Source organism: Protopterus annectens, chromosome 6.part0 (genome assembly GCF_019279795.1).
Source record: "Protopterus annectens isolate FY-2018-M chromosome 6.part0, PAN1.0, whole genome shotgun sequence".
Taxonomy (NCBI): Eukaryota; Metazoa; Chordata; order Ceratodontiformes; family Protopteridae; genus Protopterus; species Protopterus annectens.
This window is the reverse complement of record NC_056737.1, coordinates 86,046,761-86,061,413: the sequence shown is the minus strand read 5'-3', so window position 1 is coordinate 86,061,413 and position 14,653 is coordinate 86,046,761. Positions and strand designations below refer to the sequence as shown.

The following is a 14,653-nucleotide window of genomic DNA, read 5'->3' as shown; positions in this document are numbered from 1 at the left end:
ATGTTGTTTTAAATGATTTCCTGTGATTCTGAACTCTATTGTCACTGTGTCATGTTAATGAGTATTGTCTTGTGCTTTTATTATTTATTATTAAATATATTTAAACTTTTTAATTGTGGCTGGTTTTGTTTAGAGATATTTATGCTCAGCGTACATGCATGTATTTGTTAACACTGTACGGGCCACTCTAAAATAGCCTTAAAGTCTTGGGCACACTTACCAATTGGATAACAGTAACATTACGCAGTAGAATTGGTCACTCTTTGTACGGGCCTTAGAGTAGCTGATAAGGGTGGTTGGTAGCAGATGGTACTACCGTACAGTCTGGGCAGGAGGAGGCATAGCTAGTGAAACTGTGCCAGCCTTTCCCAGGAATGTCTGTGCATTTGTATATAAATTAAATCTCAAAGTGTTTGTGTGTGTGTGTGTGTGTCAGCCACTTGGGCAGGGACATGAAGAACTAGTGGGACAGAAAGGGTGCTGGAGGTTTTGGCTTGACCACTCGGCTGAGATCTGAACTCTATAGCTGTGCCAGTACGGAGTCTTTATCAGCTAATTTGCGCATCTCTGAATTGTTGCCACTACTGATAATCAGCACATTCCTGCAGTAATTACCACTGGTGGCACACCCACCCACAGTAATTAAGTAAGAAACCTCTGCTCAGCTGCACACACCGGCACATTCATTCATTTATTCATATAAAAACAAATACACAGCAATACCTCTCAACTGTCCCCAACTTTAAAGAAAGTCCCTGATGTTGCCTCCTAGTTTTGCACTGTTCCTCATAAACTACTGAGGATTACAGTCAGTAACGCTAACATTAGAGTTTCATACTTATTGTTCAGAAAATGTTTTATGATTGGAGCCACAATAAAGGTTAAGGTGTTTACCTCACATTCACACGGTTTGACTGTCACTTTTGGCTAGGCTTAAAAATGGCCCACAAAGGCAGCTAGCCTAGTACCTATGAATCTAAACCTGTTGTTCTATTAATTATTCAAGTGGCTTAGAGTAACATTTAAGAAGTGCTCCTTGTGTTGATTAGTGTTCCAGACTTTGCCTGCAAGTCGAGTGGTATGATAGCCTCCCCCCAACACACACACAATCCCCACACACTACAGTAATCACAAACCCCACTAACTCATTCACACATGCACAAACACGTATCTACCGATTACTTAACTAGTCTCTACACTAAAACCCCTCATGCATGAGCACAAACACAAGCACACACACACACACACACAAGCACCCACGCACGTACAGAGTCACCTGGGAGTACTCTTACCCACATGCTGACAGACACACCCCCAACCATGACATATTGTTAGTATTTACCTTACAGATGCAAGGTGCGGGGTTTGATTCTCACATGCAGTAATTGGCTAGGCTTAAAATGGCCCATAAGCAAAATTAGCCTAGTAATAATCTATGAAACTATGCTGCTAAACCTCCCAGTCTCTCCTACTCACTGGAATGGGGGAACGCAGCATTCTGGCTATGTTCATTAACAAGGCCAGCCATGCTAAGTTACACAGCCAAACAATCCAGTGATTTGCTTTGCAGGATAAAGATAAATCCCTTAATGCAGTCATTTCTAGGGGTGGGGGGGTTGGGTCACCCATAGATAATTAGCATAGCATGCTCCCCCTAAAATGCCTCATTAGCATGCAGCACACCTGTAGAGATGGCTCTCCATGGTGATGCAACCAGTTGTGTAAAATTACTGCGTTAGGACTCTCTCTGAATCAGAAACCGCATCAACAATTTTTTTCCTGCCCATGTTAAGGCTTACTGCTGGCCATTATTTGATCATTCAAGCTTGCTGCAGGTATGTTGACAAAATGTTTTGTTTAATAACTTATGCTACATGGCACTGGTCATAACAGAAGAGAGTACTTGGATGAGTCCACCTACCCGGTCAACAAAGTAGTAATAAATAAATAAACTGCCTGCAAGGGGGATGGACCTTATTTATACTCAGTCCAGGAGCCATACCTCTCAACCTCTTTGTGCATGAAAGCTGGACAAAGTCAAAAATAATGTGGGGGGGGGGGCAGATTTTAGATATCATACTTGTAAACCTAGAACGTTGCTAGAATAATAGGTTTTATATATGCATGCATTTTTTGAAGGATATGAAATATGAAATGTATCTGTCATTATTTAGTGACTTCACTCTTGAGTGGTTTGCCAGAAAACCACAAATTTTATGAGGAACAGACCAAAAATATGAGGAAAAATCTGGATGTTCAGCAAAAATCTGGACAACTGAGCTGTATGCAAGGAGCAACGTCTAGTTAAGTGACTTGCTCAGAGTTACACAGCTAGGCAATGAAGGCTGACAGAATCAAACATTGCACAACTGAGCTACAGGAAACAGCTTAACAGCTCCTAAATCCTCTAAGCCAACTGACACTCTACATTTATTAGAGTATGATTTTGAGCCATACTAATGAGCCACTAATAGGGTTGCTCTCATTGCAGATACAGCTGTCTCTGAATCACATTTTCTCCCCCATCACAGTAAATGACCTTTGCCAGGGTTAGTGTTCCATTTTTACATAATGGCCAACCAAAGGAGATGAAAGGCCTGTCATGTTCATATGTTCATCTGAAACAGTGTAATAATTCAGAAACCTTATTGAAATAAACTGCATCTGTCTACTTCCAAATGTCAGATGTTCTCTTGCAGTATACAGATCAAGCCTTTCATCAACAGTTAACAAGTAGTACATCTTTGGAAATGTCTGATTTTACAATACAGCACTTAAGATGAGTGATATCCTTGAAAAACAATCAGAAATGAATGTGTAGATCATAGAGTAAGGTGCCACTGTTTACACTTTGTCCACTTAAGTTTTGCTGTCGTCAGAAGTAATGTTATTATTCAGACAGAAAGACTGGGAAAACACACACATACAAAACAGCTTAATCTGTGAATCACAGGTTCATGTACTGTAAAAATCTGCTGTATCTGGGAAAGTCCCAAATGTACATTATAACCTTTCAAAGTGAAAACCAACCCTTGATTAGTCACAACTGTCATTTCTAATACAAATGGTTAAATTAAAACATAGTGAAACATACTTTGCAGTTTTTCAAAATCACAAGTTAAACTCCTGAACCAATTTCTGACCATCAGTGGATATCTTCAGGAGACAAGAGAATTAGAACGTAAAAAGGGGATTATTACTTACTCTGCCATCACGTTTTTTCCATCTTAATACTGAGCTGAAGTCTGCAAAAGCAATTGGCTAACTGCTCTGAGCAAATTCTTTTGCAAAAACCTTTCCAAGAAAAACATGGATCATTGATTACAATGGCTACAGTTCTTTACATTATTGGAAATATATATGAAACTGCTCCATACTACTGTGTGTGTGTGTGTGTGTGTGTGTGTGTGTGTGTGTGTGTGTGTGTGTGTGTGTGTGTGTGTGTGTGTGTGTGTGTGTGTGTGTGTGTGTGTGTGTGAGAGAGGGGGGTGTTAAAAGGAGATGTCCAATAAACTGTGATTCATCTTCTAGCAAACCATACAGCTGGACATCTAAAATGATTAAATGGACAGAGAAATGGTTAGCAAAGCATTCAGGATAGCAATACCTAGAAAGAGTATTTTAAGCTTCTCTATAAAATCAGTTCATATGAGGCACCAGAAAGCAGTTAAATGATCACTTTATTCGCAATATGTCCTTTCTGTTTTGTTTTTATTTCTCTTTGTATACTATTTCTTTAATTCTTACATTTCTTTGTTTTTCCACAATATTTCTTTAATTCTTAAGGGATCTACATCCCCAACATATTTCTAGTACAGATCGTTTCCTTTTTTCTCACACTCATGCCTGTCACAGAGCACAAACCACAAGAATGCAGGAAAACTGAGCCAGTCGGGGGGGGGGACTCAAATTCCACACTGAGAGGGTAAACACTACTGTCGCCGGCAGCAGAAACAAACAAAGCAGGCAGCTATATCTCATTACAATACCTATGGCTAACCACTGAAGTGGATTAACCAGCCAAACACACCCACACCTCCTCCTATCCCTTCAGCTGTAGCCAATTAATAACTTTCCAAATTTTCTTAACTCTTCCAGCATTTTATTTTATATCAGAAACCCTAGACTGTTTTTTGAGTTCCAGCTGTACAGATTCAGCTTATTCACCCCATGCTTAAATATTTTTTTCAATTACTCTCATTAAATCTTTGTTCTAGTTCTCCTTCAGGACATGACCTAATACCAACTCTCTTACCTGCCAACTACAGTGTCAGTTACTCTCCATAACAGAGCAGCCCACTTACCTCATGAACACTTTACTTGAAAATGAATATGAGCTAGAAGATTTTCATCTTCAAGTACATAATAATGGCCTCCTACAACTTCCCACCTGAAACTGCATCTAAGTAAAATGCACCTGCTATGCAGACAGGTAAATATCAAACTGCCATTTCACTAATCCATGAAATACATTTCTTTTTTTTTCCTTGTGAGTCATGTTTCACTGAATTTAAGACAATGAAACTGGACTTTGCTAAATCTATAAAATAAGTTACTATAAAATCAATGTGTGCAATTTTGCTGGGAGCAAGTATCCTACACCCATTCTTCTTAATTATACAAAGTTACAGCAATGTGATGTGAGCGCGCCCACTATAAACACAGCACTACTCACAAGTCCAGCAGTTGTAGCTATTGACAATAAAAGCACAGGCAATCGGGTTATCTGCTCGACTCAGCAAATACAAGAAACACAAGTACCAACAGGATGGAAACAAATTTTCACACACCCAGAGGCACATAAAAAAACAAACTAACAAACAAAAGTACAAAAAGAAAAAAACACTCCAAGTTTCTGACTGGATGTCAGGAGTCCAAGGCATCCTCTTTTAAAGTGTAAAAGGCAGGGGGGGGCAAAAAAACTGCATCGACCATAATGCACTGCACAATCAGCAGGCACATGTCCCACAATTGTTCAATACATTATAAAACTATCCTGGCAAATGGTGGCAAAAGACTATGGGAGGAGCCAGAAATTCAAAGGTACAATGTCATTATATAAAAAGGTAAGCAATTTAACAATTTCTTTCTTTTTTTAAGCAACAACATTGTAGAATAGCAATAATCAACTCCTAGGTATGTGCTGTTTATCCGTGGCTCGCTTACTAATTTGATTACTCAGACTTAGCTCTTATGATCAGATCATGGCAGCCATGGGTAAACCCATCATTACCCACAACCAGGCATTTATTATTGCTAAAATATTACCATTCTGACATCACAAAATCTCAGATAAGAAGGATAGTCTTGGGGAAGAAAGATGGCAGTTTCCTCTTCCACAAAGCAGTTCAGCTTCAGAGCTGTAATTGGGGGGGGGGGCATGACATTTGACAAATGCAGATTCAACACGATGGACTGAATGAAATGTGATTTAGTAAGCTGTGACTATATGACCTGACAAATTGTTAGAGGCAATCTCCCAAAGTTAAGGTGACCAAACTGTACTAAAAATCTGATTTTTTTTGAAGTGCCTTACTGCTTAAAATAGATGTATCTACTGTATATTGACTGATACTTTATTGTCAAGGTGTACCATATTAAGAAATTATTTTTTGCAGTGCAAATGTATTTTCAAATATTATGAGCTACTGCTCAAATTTTAGAGCATGAAGATTTTTGTTTATGTCTGTACACTGCTTCTTTTTCTTTTAGCTTAGATCTTGGCAGGAAAGGGATCCTCGGACCAGTACAGCCAACTCAGCCAGATAAAGTTTTACTTCTTTGTGCAGATGATATGGCACTTGAAATCACATTCCAGTAAAGTCATTGGATTTCTGTTGTAATTCTGGCAACTATAACTGCAATCTTTATATTTAGAAGGCTAGTACAGCAATCAAAGGAGGATGTATGCTGTGTCCAAAGTGGTGGTACCTCTGAATATGCCCCCTGCTCTGAGGTACAACAGCCTCAGAAAATGTATAGCTGACACAGTCAGGACCAATGTGTATTGGGATGAAACCTTGACTATAGCTCAGGCAACCCATGATTGATTAGTGGCTTGGGTGTCTGATGTCACTGAGGGGGAGAATGGGAGTGCCCATTTACAAGGGAAAATGGGACGGAGTAGAATATACAAAGCCACAATCCCTTGAAAAAGGGGCAAAATTGCAGATGATGTACTAGGGGGAGGCCTTTTGGCTCATCAAACCACTGCTTGGTGGTAGTCTTCATTTGTGAGTGTACAAGCACATGCAATTGAGGGTGGATGGCATTGTGAGTATCCATGAGGATGCAGCTGGCCTTTGACCCTTGCCTATTGTTGGGGTTAGGGACATGCAGATGCTGCTAGCAAGAACTTAAACTCCATGAAGGATGTCTGAATGATGGCCCTTCCAGATGGCTCTTGGCCTACTGGATTTGTGGGAAGAATGGGCCAAAGTCCAATGGGAAAAGCTTAATATGTACATGCAAATAAGGGGATAAATCAGCTAGAAAAAAGTATATACAGCTAATGGAAATGTGCAAACAAAGCCACACAAATGTTGCTAGGTGCAAGTTCTTCTTGCAAATGTGCATTAATAGCTTAAAGGGCTTGCAACAGCAGTTCTTGCATTTGCAATAGGGAGCCAAGCCACTACAGTGTAACACAAGATGTACTGTGGTGAACTGCATGGATGAGACATTAAACTTGTGTCTCAGTTGCCACAGGTATCACTTGTAAAATAAAGATCCAGTGGCATCAGTCAATCTACAGCAAGGGGATTTGCTTACTCCCCTGGCCTAATTTGCCATACTCAGTGCAGACATCACTTGAGATCTTCTTTGTAAAACAGCAACAGACTTGATAAGTCTCTATCTGGACAATAAAATAAACAGGAATTGAAAGTTCCCACTTTACATCCTTGGGTGAAAACAAACTCTCAGGATGTTCTGTTCAGGTATAGGTTCATACTAGGCTATCTGCCCTAGGACATTTATAATCCTAGCCCAGAGTTTTTGTGGCTTTCGCCACTCCTTAAGTTTGAAGGATACTATGCCCATTATTTTGCTATGCCTCTGTCAAGCAGTGACACTGAGGTAATCCCTGGGGTATACCTGCGATCTCCCATCCATTGGTCAAGATTTCTCTTGAACAAAGTCAGCGAGGTGCTCTGCCTCACATGTACCAGGATTTTGTTCCACAGCATAGGGAGTCTCTGGGTGATGAATCTGTCCCTCCAGCACATCCTATTTATAACCGTGTTAAGGTTTAAGTCTCTTGCTCTTGTAGTTCTGATGGATTTAGATTTTTTGAGGTGAAGCATGTTCATTAATTCCGGGTTGGACATGGCCTTGCATGTCAGGCACAGGTCACCTCTGAGCAGATGGTAAGCGACTGAATAGAGCTGGAGTTCCTTCAGTCGGGCAGCATAAGACATATTTTTGAGACCCTTTATCCTTTTGGTGAGGAACTTTTGGGGCCTTTCCAATTGCTGCAGGTGTCGGGTCAGATACATTTCGAATGGGGCATTGTACTCAATCATTGGTCTGATGAGTGATGAGTACAGGGGAACGATGACCTCCCTTGATCTAGATGTGAATCCCTTCATGATCAGGTGGGCAATGTAGAAGGTCTTCCTAACTACTTTGGCAACGTGAGTGTCAAACGAAAGGTTACTGTCAACCTGGGTCCCCAGATCTCTGATAACCTCTTCTGTGCTTAGTGGATTGCCACCTATATGGTAGCTAGGGGTAACCTTGTTTTTCCCGAAGGGTATGACTATGCATTTTTTGGCGTTTAACTTTAGGCCATGGCTCTGGCACCAGTAATCCGTTTCTATGAGACCCTTCTGAAGGATATCTGTGTCAGATGTGTTTCCAACTATGGCGCCCAGTTTGCAGTCATCTGCAAACTTTGTCAGCCATAATCCTCCTGTGTTTGCTTGTACTTCTGAAAAGTAGATGCCGAACAAGAGTGGGCCCAGGACTGAGCCCTGTGGGACACCACTTGTGACAGGCTTGGAGTATGACATGGCGCCAGCAACTCTGACCCTGTGAGTTCTGTCACTTAGCCAGTTTGCAACCCATCTTGTGAAGTATGGGTTTACATTTAAGCTGGTGAGTTTTTCAATGATACCCGAGTAGGGTATTGTGTCGAAAGCCTTTGCCAGGTCAAAGTAGGCTGTGTGGACTGCCTTGCCCTCATCAGTGGCCTTGGTGACTGTTTCGAAAAAGTCAACCAAGTTTAAAAGGCATGATCTGCCCTTGACAAAGCCAAACTGGGTTGGATCCAATGTCTGCAAGTACCCTATGTCTTTATTTATGAGTTCCATTATGATCCTCTCCATAGCTTTGCAGACCAGGCTTGTCAAGCTGATGGGACGGTAATTTCCAGGGTTGGTGGAGGCAGCGCCTTTGTGAAGTGGAACCAGTTGCCGTACGCCACTCCTTGGGTATGTATCCTGAGGTGAGGCTAAGATTAAACAGCTGCCCTAACTGCAGGTTTAATTCCTCATTGAGTTTGCGGAGCACACAACCGGGGACACCATCTGGTCCCATGGATGCTGTGTTTTTCGCCTTGGAGAGAGCAGTTCTCACCTGAGCATTTGAGATGTTTGGGGGGCTACAATCCTCTGGTACAGATATCTCTCCTTTTGGGGGGGGGGGAATTTGCACTGAACCTGTCAGCCAATATGCTGGCAATGTCTGTAGGTTCAGTGATTTTTACATCATTTTGAACTAATTCTGAGCATATCTGGGGGTTTCCTCCCAGGTTTCTAACATAGCTAAAAAAGGCCTTATGATCGTCTTTTGAGTCCTTAGCGTCTTTTCTCTCAAAATTTGCCTTGGATGATTTTATGAGAGATCTTAGTTTTTTACTTATAATGATCAAGGGTGTCTTCCCTTTTAAGGATTTTGCTCTATCTTGTAGTAGCTTTCTCCTTTTGTTGTAGAGCTTGTTTATGGCTGGGGTCCACCAGACTGGATGCTTGCCTTTGGTACAAAGAGTCTTTGTTTTGTTTGGGATTGCCTGATCCACGCAGTCCTGGAGGTGCTGGTAGAAGGCATTTGTAAGTGATTCAGCAGCTTGAGTAATGGTTTCCACTGGCTCGGGGGCCTTGAAAGAGACCACACCAGTCTTTAGAAGTGTGAAGTCGGCTTTTGAGAAGTTCTTCACTGTGGTCTTTTTTTATCTGGGGTGGGGGCGGGATGTGGACTTCCAGTGAGATTAGTTTATGATCTGATCTCACCAATGAGGGGTATACTTCTCGTGTTGAACATTGTGACCCCATGTTCGTGATGATGAGATCTAGTATGTTTTCTCCTCTTGTGGGGATGGTGACTAGTTGTTCCATGGCATTTGAGTTTATGAACTCTAGGAACCTTTGGGCTAGAGTGTTGGGGCTTGAGTAGTGATCCCAGTCTATATTCAGATAGTTGAAATCACCTAGTATGATGGTGTTTGGAGATACATTTATCCCCTCCAGTGTTTTCAGGAAAGCTGTGTGAGGTTCCTGAGTTTGAGAGGGTGGCCTGTAACATGCTACAAATTGCAGAGCAGTCTTGCCTATGGTTAATTGCACCTGAATGGTCTCCGATGCATCGTGCGTTGCCACCAACCTGGAGGTGAGGGTGTCCTTGATGAATATGGACACCCCCCCTCCTTTCTTGGTGTTGTCTGGATTTTGGGGCCGGAACGCATGATATGAGGTAAAACCTGATAGTGCCGGGGTGCTCTCAGGAGCCTTGAACCAGGTTTCAGTCACAGCACAGACATCGATGTTCTCCATACTGAGAAGGGCTTGATGCGTGCATCTTGAGGTTGAGACTTCTGGCATTGAGCAGCATTACCCTTAGTTTTTCCTTTTGTGTTCTAGAGTGGTTGGTTTAGAATTTGAGCCTTGCCTAAAAAGGCACTATGGGGTGGCAAGAGCCTTTGCCAATATCCGAAGCCCAGGGTGACAGGTGCAAGCCGTCCCTTGCGAAGCAGCGTGGCTTGTCCAGCATGTCATCCCAGGCAGACAGACATTGGATCCCCTTTGAATGACACCAGAGTTTAAGCCAATTATTAAAGCTGATCATCTTGTCTCTGTATTGTGGCATCATTCTTGGTGAAGGTAGGATACTACTCAAGGTCAGGGTCATACCTGCCTGGGCTACATAATCAGAGAGCTCCTCTATGTCTCTTTTCATGTAGTCCAGGGAGGTACGTCTCAGGTCGTTCACACCAGCATGGACAATGACTGAGTCATACTTGTACCTGCTGTTGAGTGACCTGAGTGCTTGCGTTATGTGGCGGATTCTAGCGCCCGACAGGCAGCTTACTGTGACCTTCTCCTTACTCAATCTGGTGAGCGGGACGTCAGTGTGTCTGACTATGGAGTCACCTATGACGAGTGTGTCTGGCATTGTGTTTGGCCTTAAGGGCTGTGACTGTTTGGCACACTGACTTTGTGGTTTATGTGTTGCATGTGTTGTGTCCTGTGGTGGCAGTTGTTTGGGTGTCTGCTTTGGTGGCCTCTGCTGTTTTGGTAGATTTTTGATCAGAGCCTCCGAGCATGTCTTTGTGTGTTTATGTGTATGATTTGAAGTTGTGATAGTACTATGTGAGACTGGGTTTGTGGTGTGTGTGGTTACCTTCTCCTCCTGTCTGGTCTTGCCAGTCCTATGTTGAGAGAGCTCAGCCTCCAGTTTGGCTATATAGTTGCATCTCTCACATGTATTTGTGTTTTGTGGGAGAAGGAGAGGGTTGTCTGTGTACATGAGGCAATTGTAAAATTGCCTCAATATTCCCAGATTCACCAGCTGAGCAGGAGAGGACACTAGCAACTGATCCCTCGACATGCTAGAAGGAATAGACAAAAACTTTATGTAGATGAGTTTGAAAAGACTTCGAGGGATGTGGGTGATCGAAAAAAGGGGTTTTAGGCCGGTGGGGTACTATGTATAATAAAAAGTGCTATATCAGAGTAAAAAGTACTTTAGGAGCAAGTGCTAGGCTTTCCAGATAGAGAATAGTCTACTTAGGAATCAAGTAGAGCTGAACTCTTTAGATAGAGAATAGGCTGGTTAGATTAGCAGTACAGTTCAAGAAGAGCTGTTCTAAGGGAAAAAATGAAGAGTGGACTTTAGGTAGCCTGAATATTTTAACCTTGATTAACCGCCGCTGCTATTGTGTGCTCCTGTGGCAATTCCGCGCTAAAGCGTGCTTTATAGCAGGGGGCTGGAAGAGGCAGGAAATGACCCAAAATGGCCAATGAACTACAAGTTACTGTCTTAAACCACTCCTCTGAGGACAAACAGGCAGCTCAGTACTCTCCACTCTCACTGGTGAGTAAAGAAACTTCCCCCTGACCAAACAAGGAAAATGGAGAAGTACAGGAACCAAGACAAAGCCCAGGGATCAGCAAAATCTGATCACTGGAACAAACTAGTCAGGAAAGTATGGAGAACAAGAATATTTTTTTGTTTTTTTTCAAATTTTTTACACAGACAGAACAGAAAACACAATAAATGCTTTGTTTTTCGATTAAATGCTATCAAAAGCTAGTACACTTGAGTGTATTAGCCTGCAGTTTAACTTTTAAGCAAACTTAAACTAGGAAGTGCAACAAACAATTCAAGCTTATAAAAACAGGAAAAACAGGTAATAACTCTATAAAATATGCAGAAACAGTCGTCGAAAGACACAAAAGGTCAAAAAATGAAGAAAAAAAAATGCTTAAAATCTGGAAAGTTGCCTTTTCTGCTCTCTGCTGGTCTAGGAACTCTGCTGGATAGCACGAGGAGCTGTGCTGAGTTCTCTACAGCCAGAAAAGCTACAAATAAAGTCCTTTAACAATATCCAACATGAGCTGGAAACCTGCAGGTCTTGGATTTGCAATATACTGTAATACACTTTTTTATATTCTATTATTGTAGCTGTGGGTAAAGTTCCTACTTATATTTATTAATTTTACATTTGTTGACCGGGATAGTCCGACTGGATACATGTCCATTTTCAGCGGAGGTTCGGGGAGAAAAGCTCCAAGATAATAATACACATTGAAGATTTAGTAAATGCTAGCTTCAAGCAGATTACAGTCATAAGCAATACCAGCATTTAGCACATATAGTACTTATTATAATAACACTTTACAAAACATAACATTATTTTCAAAGTTAAACATACATAACATTACATTCAGGTTTAAAACACACTGAGCAGCAGTTATACAATTGACACTTCCTGAAATGGAGTGGTAGAAAAAAGTTAAAAGCAGTTGAAGTTAAGGCACCTAAGAAATAGAGAGGTCACCAGTCGGGGTTAGTGCAAAGGACATAACCAATGAGTTTTGAAGTATATTAAGTACATAAGTCCAGGTATAGCAGATGAGCAAGGGTAGGGCAGATATGAAAACTACTCAACTTCTGTCACAAATAGACCAAACAGGCTATGCCACCACACTTGCCAGCACATTAACACAATAATGGTGCTCCTTTAACTTGAATACGATTGTCAGTTTCTACACATATAGTTAACATCTGCCAGTGGGAAACTGTCTACTGCTGGGCCAGTTGTTTCAGTTAGGTTTAAAATGTTAGCAATGAAAACGCACTTGTCTTAGAAAAGTACTACTGACCATAATCAAATAGTAAACTAGGTACTACCTGCTTTAATGTGCTTATAAAACATGCCTTTCTGATGTATATGTGGATGGTGATTTACTGACCAATGTAATATTTATCAAGTTAATGAAGATATCCACGGTACAAACCAACACAATAAATAATGAAGGATATCTGCATCAGTAACTACACAAAGTCATAACTGAAAAGCAATTTAAAGGTAGGATGGGGTGGTACAATACAATGGCCATTAGACAGCGATCATTTGGGCCACAAATTAAAGAATGTGGTGTTGTGTCAAATCAAATCAAACTATAGCCGCACAGATTGTGACTAGGATTTTATAAGCCAAAATACCTGGATAACCGATGAGTAGCGGTTTTCCTGGATAATGCCTGCTTGTTGTTGACTGGTGGTTTTGGGACAATGTGGACAGAATTCTGATATGGCATTAACTTTGAGTGACCAGCAACCACTAAGCTGGCAGATGGAGTAGTCTCTTTCCATTGGTTATTGATACTAGCTGGTGCATCCTTCTGTCCTAAAGCTAGTGTTGGATGTTCAGATGAAACAACCTGTATATAACAAAATAAAAGTATTCAATGATGACTTTCAGTTTTAATACCTTAGATCCATTTTCTTTTATTCAATTTGAACTTCTTTTACCTACCATCTACCCTACTGTCCTGTGACCAACACTCAAACTACACATAAAACTCACAGCTCATTAAACCTTACTGTAAATGTACACTTCACCACTTTGGTGAAGAATATCTAACCTCCTTTCCACAAACAGTTTGGTTGTTGGTGAAAATGTAGCTGATGATGGCCAACATCAAGAATGACAGCAGATGAAAGTGGAGCCTGTAAAAATGACCATGGGTTATTCCTGTACTGCCAAGAAAAGAATTCAAAACATGCAATCCCATCATCCATGATATTAAAACTGGCTACCTCCTTTGCCTTCATAGCTAATCAGAACCATACGAATAGTGCAGACAGGAATACTCTCCATCTGAAGCTGAACATTATTCCATGGGATGAGGCTTAGTTTCTTTTGCCATGCTATGCACTGACAACGTGCCAACTAGCCATTAGGACAAACAAGAAAACATAACATTGCACTATGGAACCAGTCATTTTATAAACACATATGCAGGTACTTTTATGTGAACTGCATTTTCTTCTAGCTGTTTGGTGAGTGGTGATGCAGAAGCCATCAGCCAAGACCGCTCATAGTGGTGGTGAGCATTCTATTAGTATGTGGAATCTTTCTGACTATGGACAAATGGGAAGAGGACCATCATTTGCTTTCCAGGCTCATCCCTGGAAGATTTCATGTTATTTATATGTGAACCAGTCACCAGAAATGAAATAGAACAATTCTTGTCAGCAAAAGACAGATAGCTGTCTGCTGTAAAATATAACAGACTGCTAGCAATGTAAACTGGAACAGCTATATTCCCAGCACCAGATGCCATAGGAACCACCACCACTGTCTAACAAACTTCACACTGCAGAAGCACCACCATTTACAGATAAAGTTAACTGGTACTTAACAAATCTTTATATCCCACAGTCAGTCACAGCATGAGTGCAGGCCTGACACCCGACTTGCATTTGTTTACATAATTTTAGTCAATTACCTGCTGTGCAGGTGGGCTGGCAGCACACCTGTGTGAACTAACTGCTTAACTCTTACAGATGGACTAACAGGGCGAAGATCTGAAGCAGAAGAAGCAGCAGCAGAGGCTGGACTTAACCCAGGTTATACAAACATGACCTGAATTAATTAATTTTTTAAGATCTTCTGTTTAGACAAGGTCATTCAGATCCTCCCTGGAACCTAATGCACATAGGGCAAGTACACCTCAAATTCACAAGAGGACCTTAGCTTCTCTTCACAAAGGAATCTCAAAAACAGGTAAAACAATTGGGAAGCTGCCCCCATCAAGCAATATAGTAATACCAGTGGGAAGGCTCCCTATACTACAATGATCGCTCTACTGACATAAATGAACAAAATCAGCTTCCCCTATAAGTTATCTGACATGCAACTTCCTAT

General features: G+C 41.3%; 1 protein-coding gene across 1 annotated transcript in view; it reads right to left on the bottom strand.

Moving 5' to 3' along the window:
* Positions 1 to 14,653, bottom strand: part of TTLL5 (tubulin tyrosine ligase like 5) — a gene marked incomplete in the record, with an annotated part of 5,893,562 nt that overhangs the window by 138,413 nt on the left and 5,740,496 nt on the right. Inside the window, 1 exon segment of the mRNA XM_044073865.1 lies at positions 12,946 to 13,163. Coding sequence (XP_043929800.1) covers positions 12,946 to 13,163 — 218 coding nt within the window.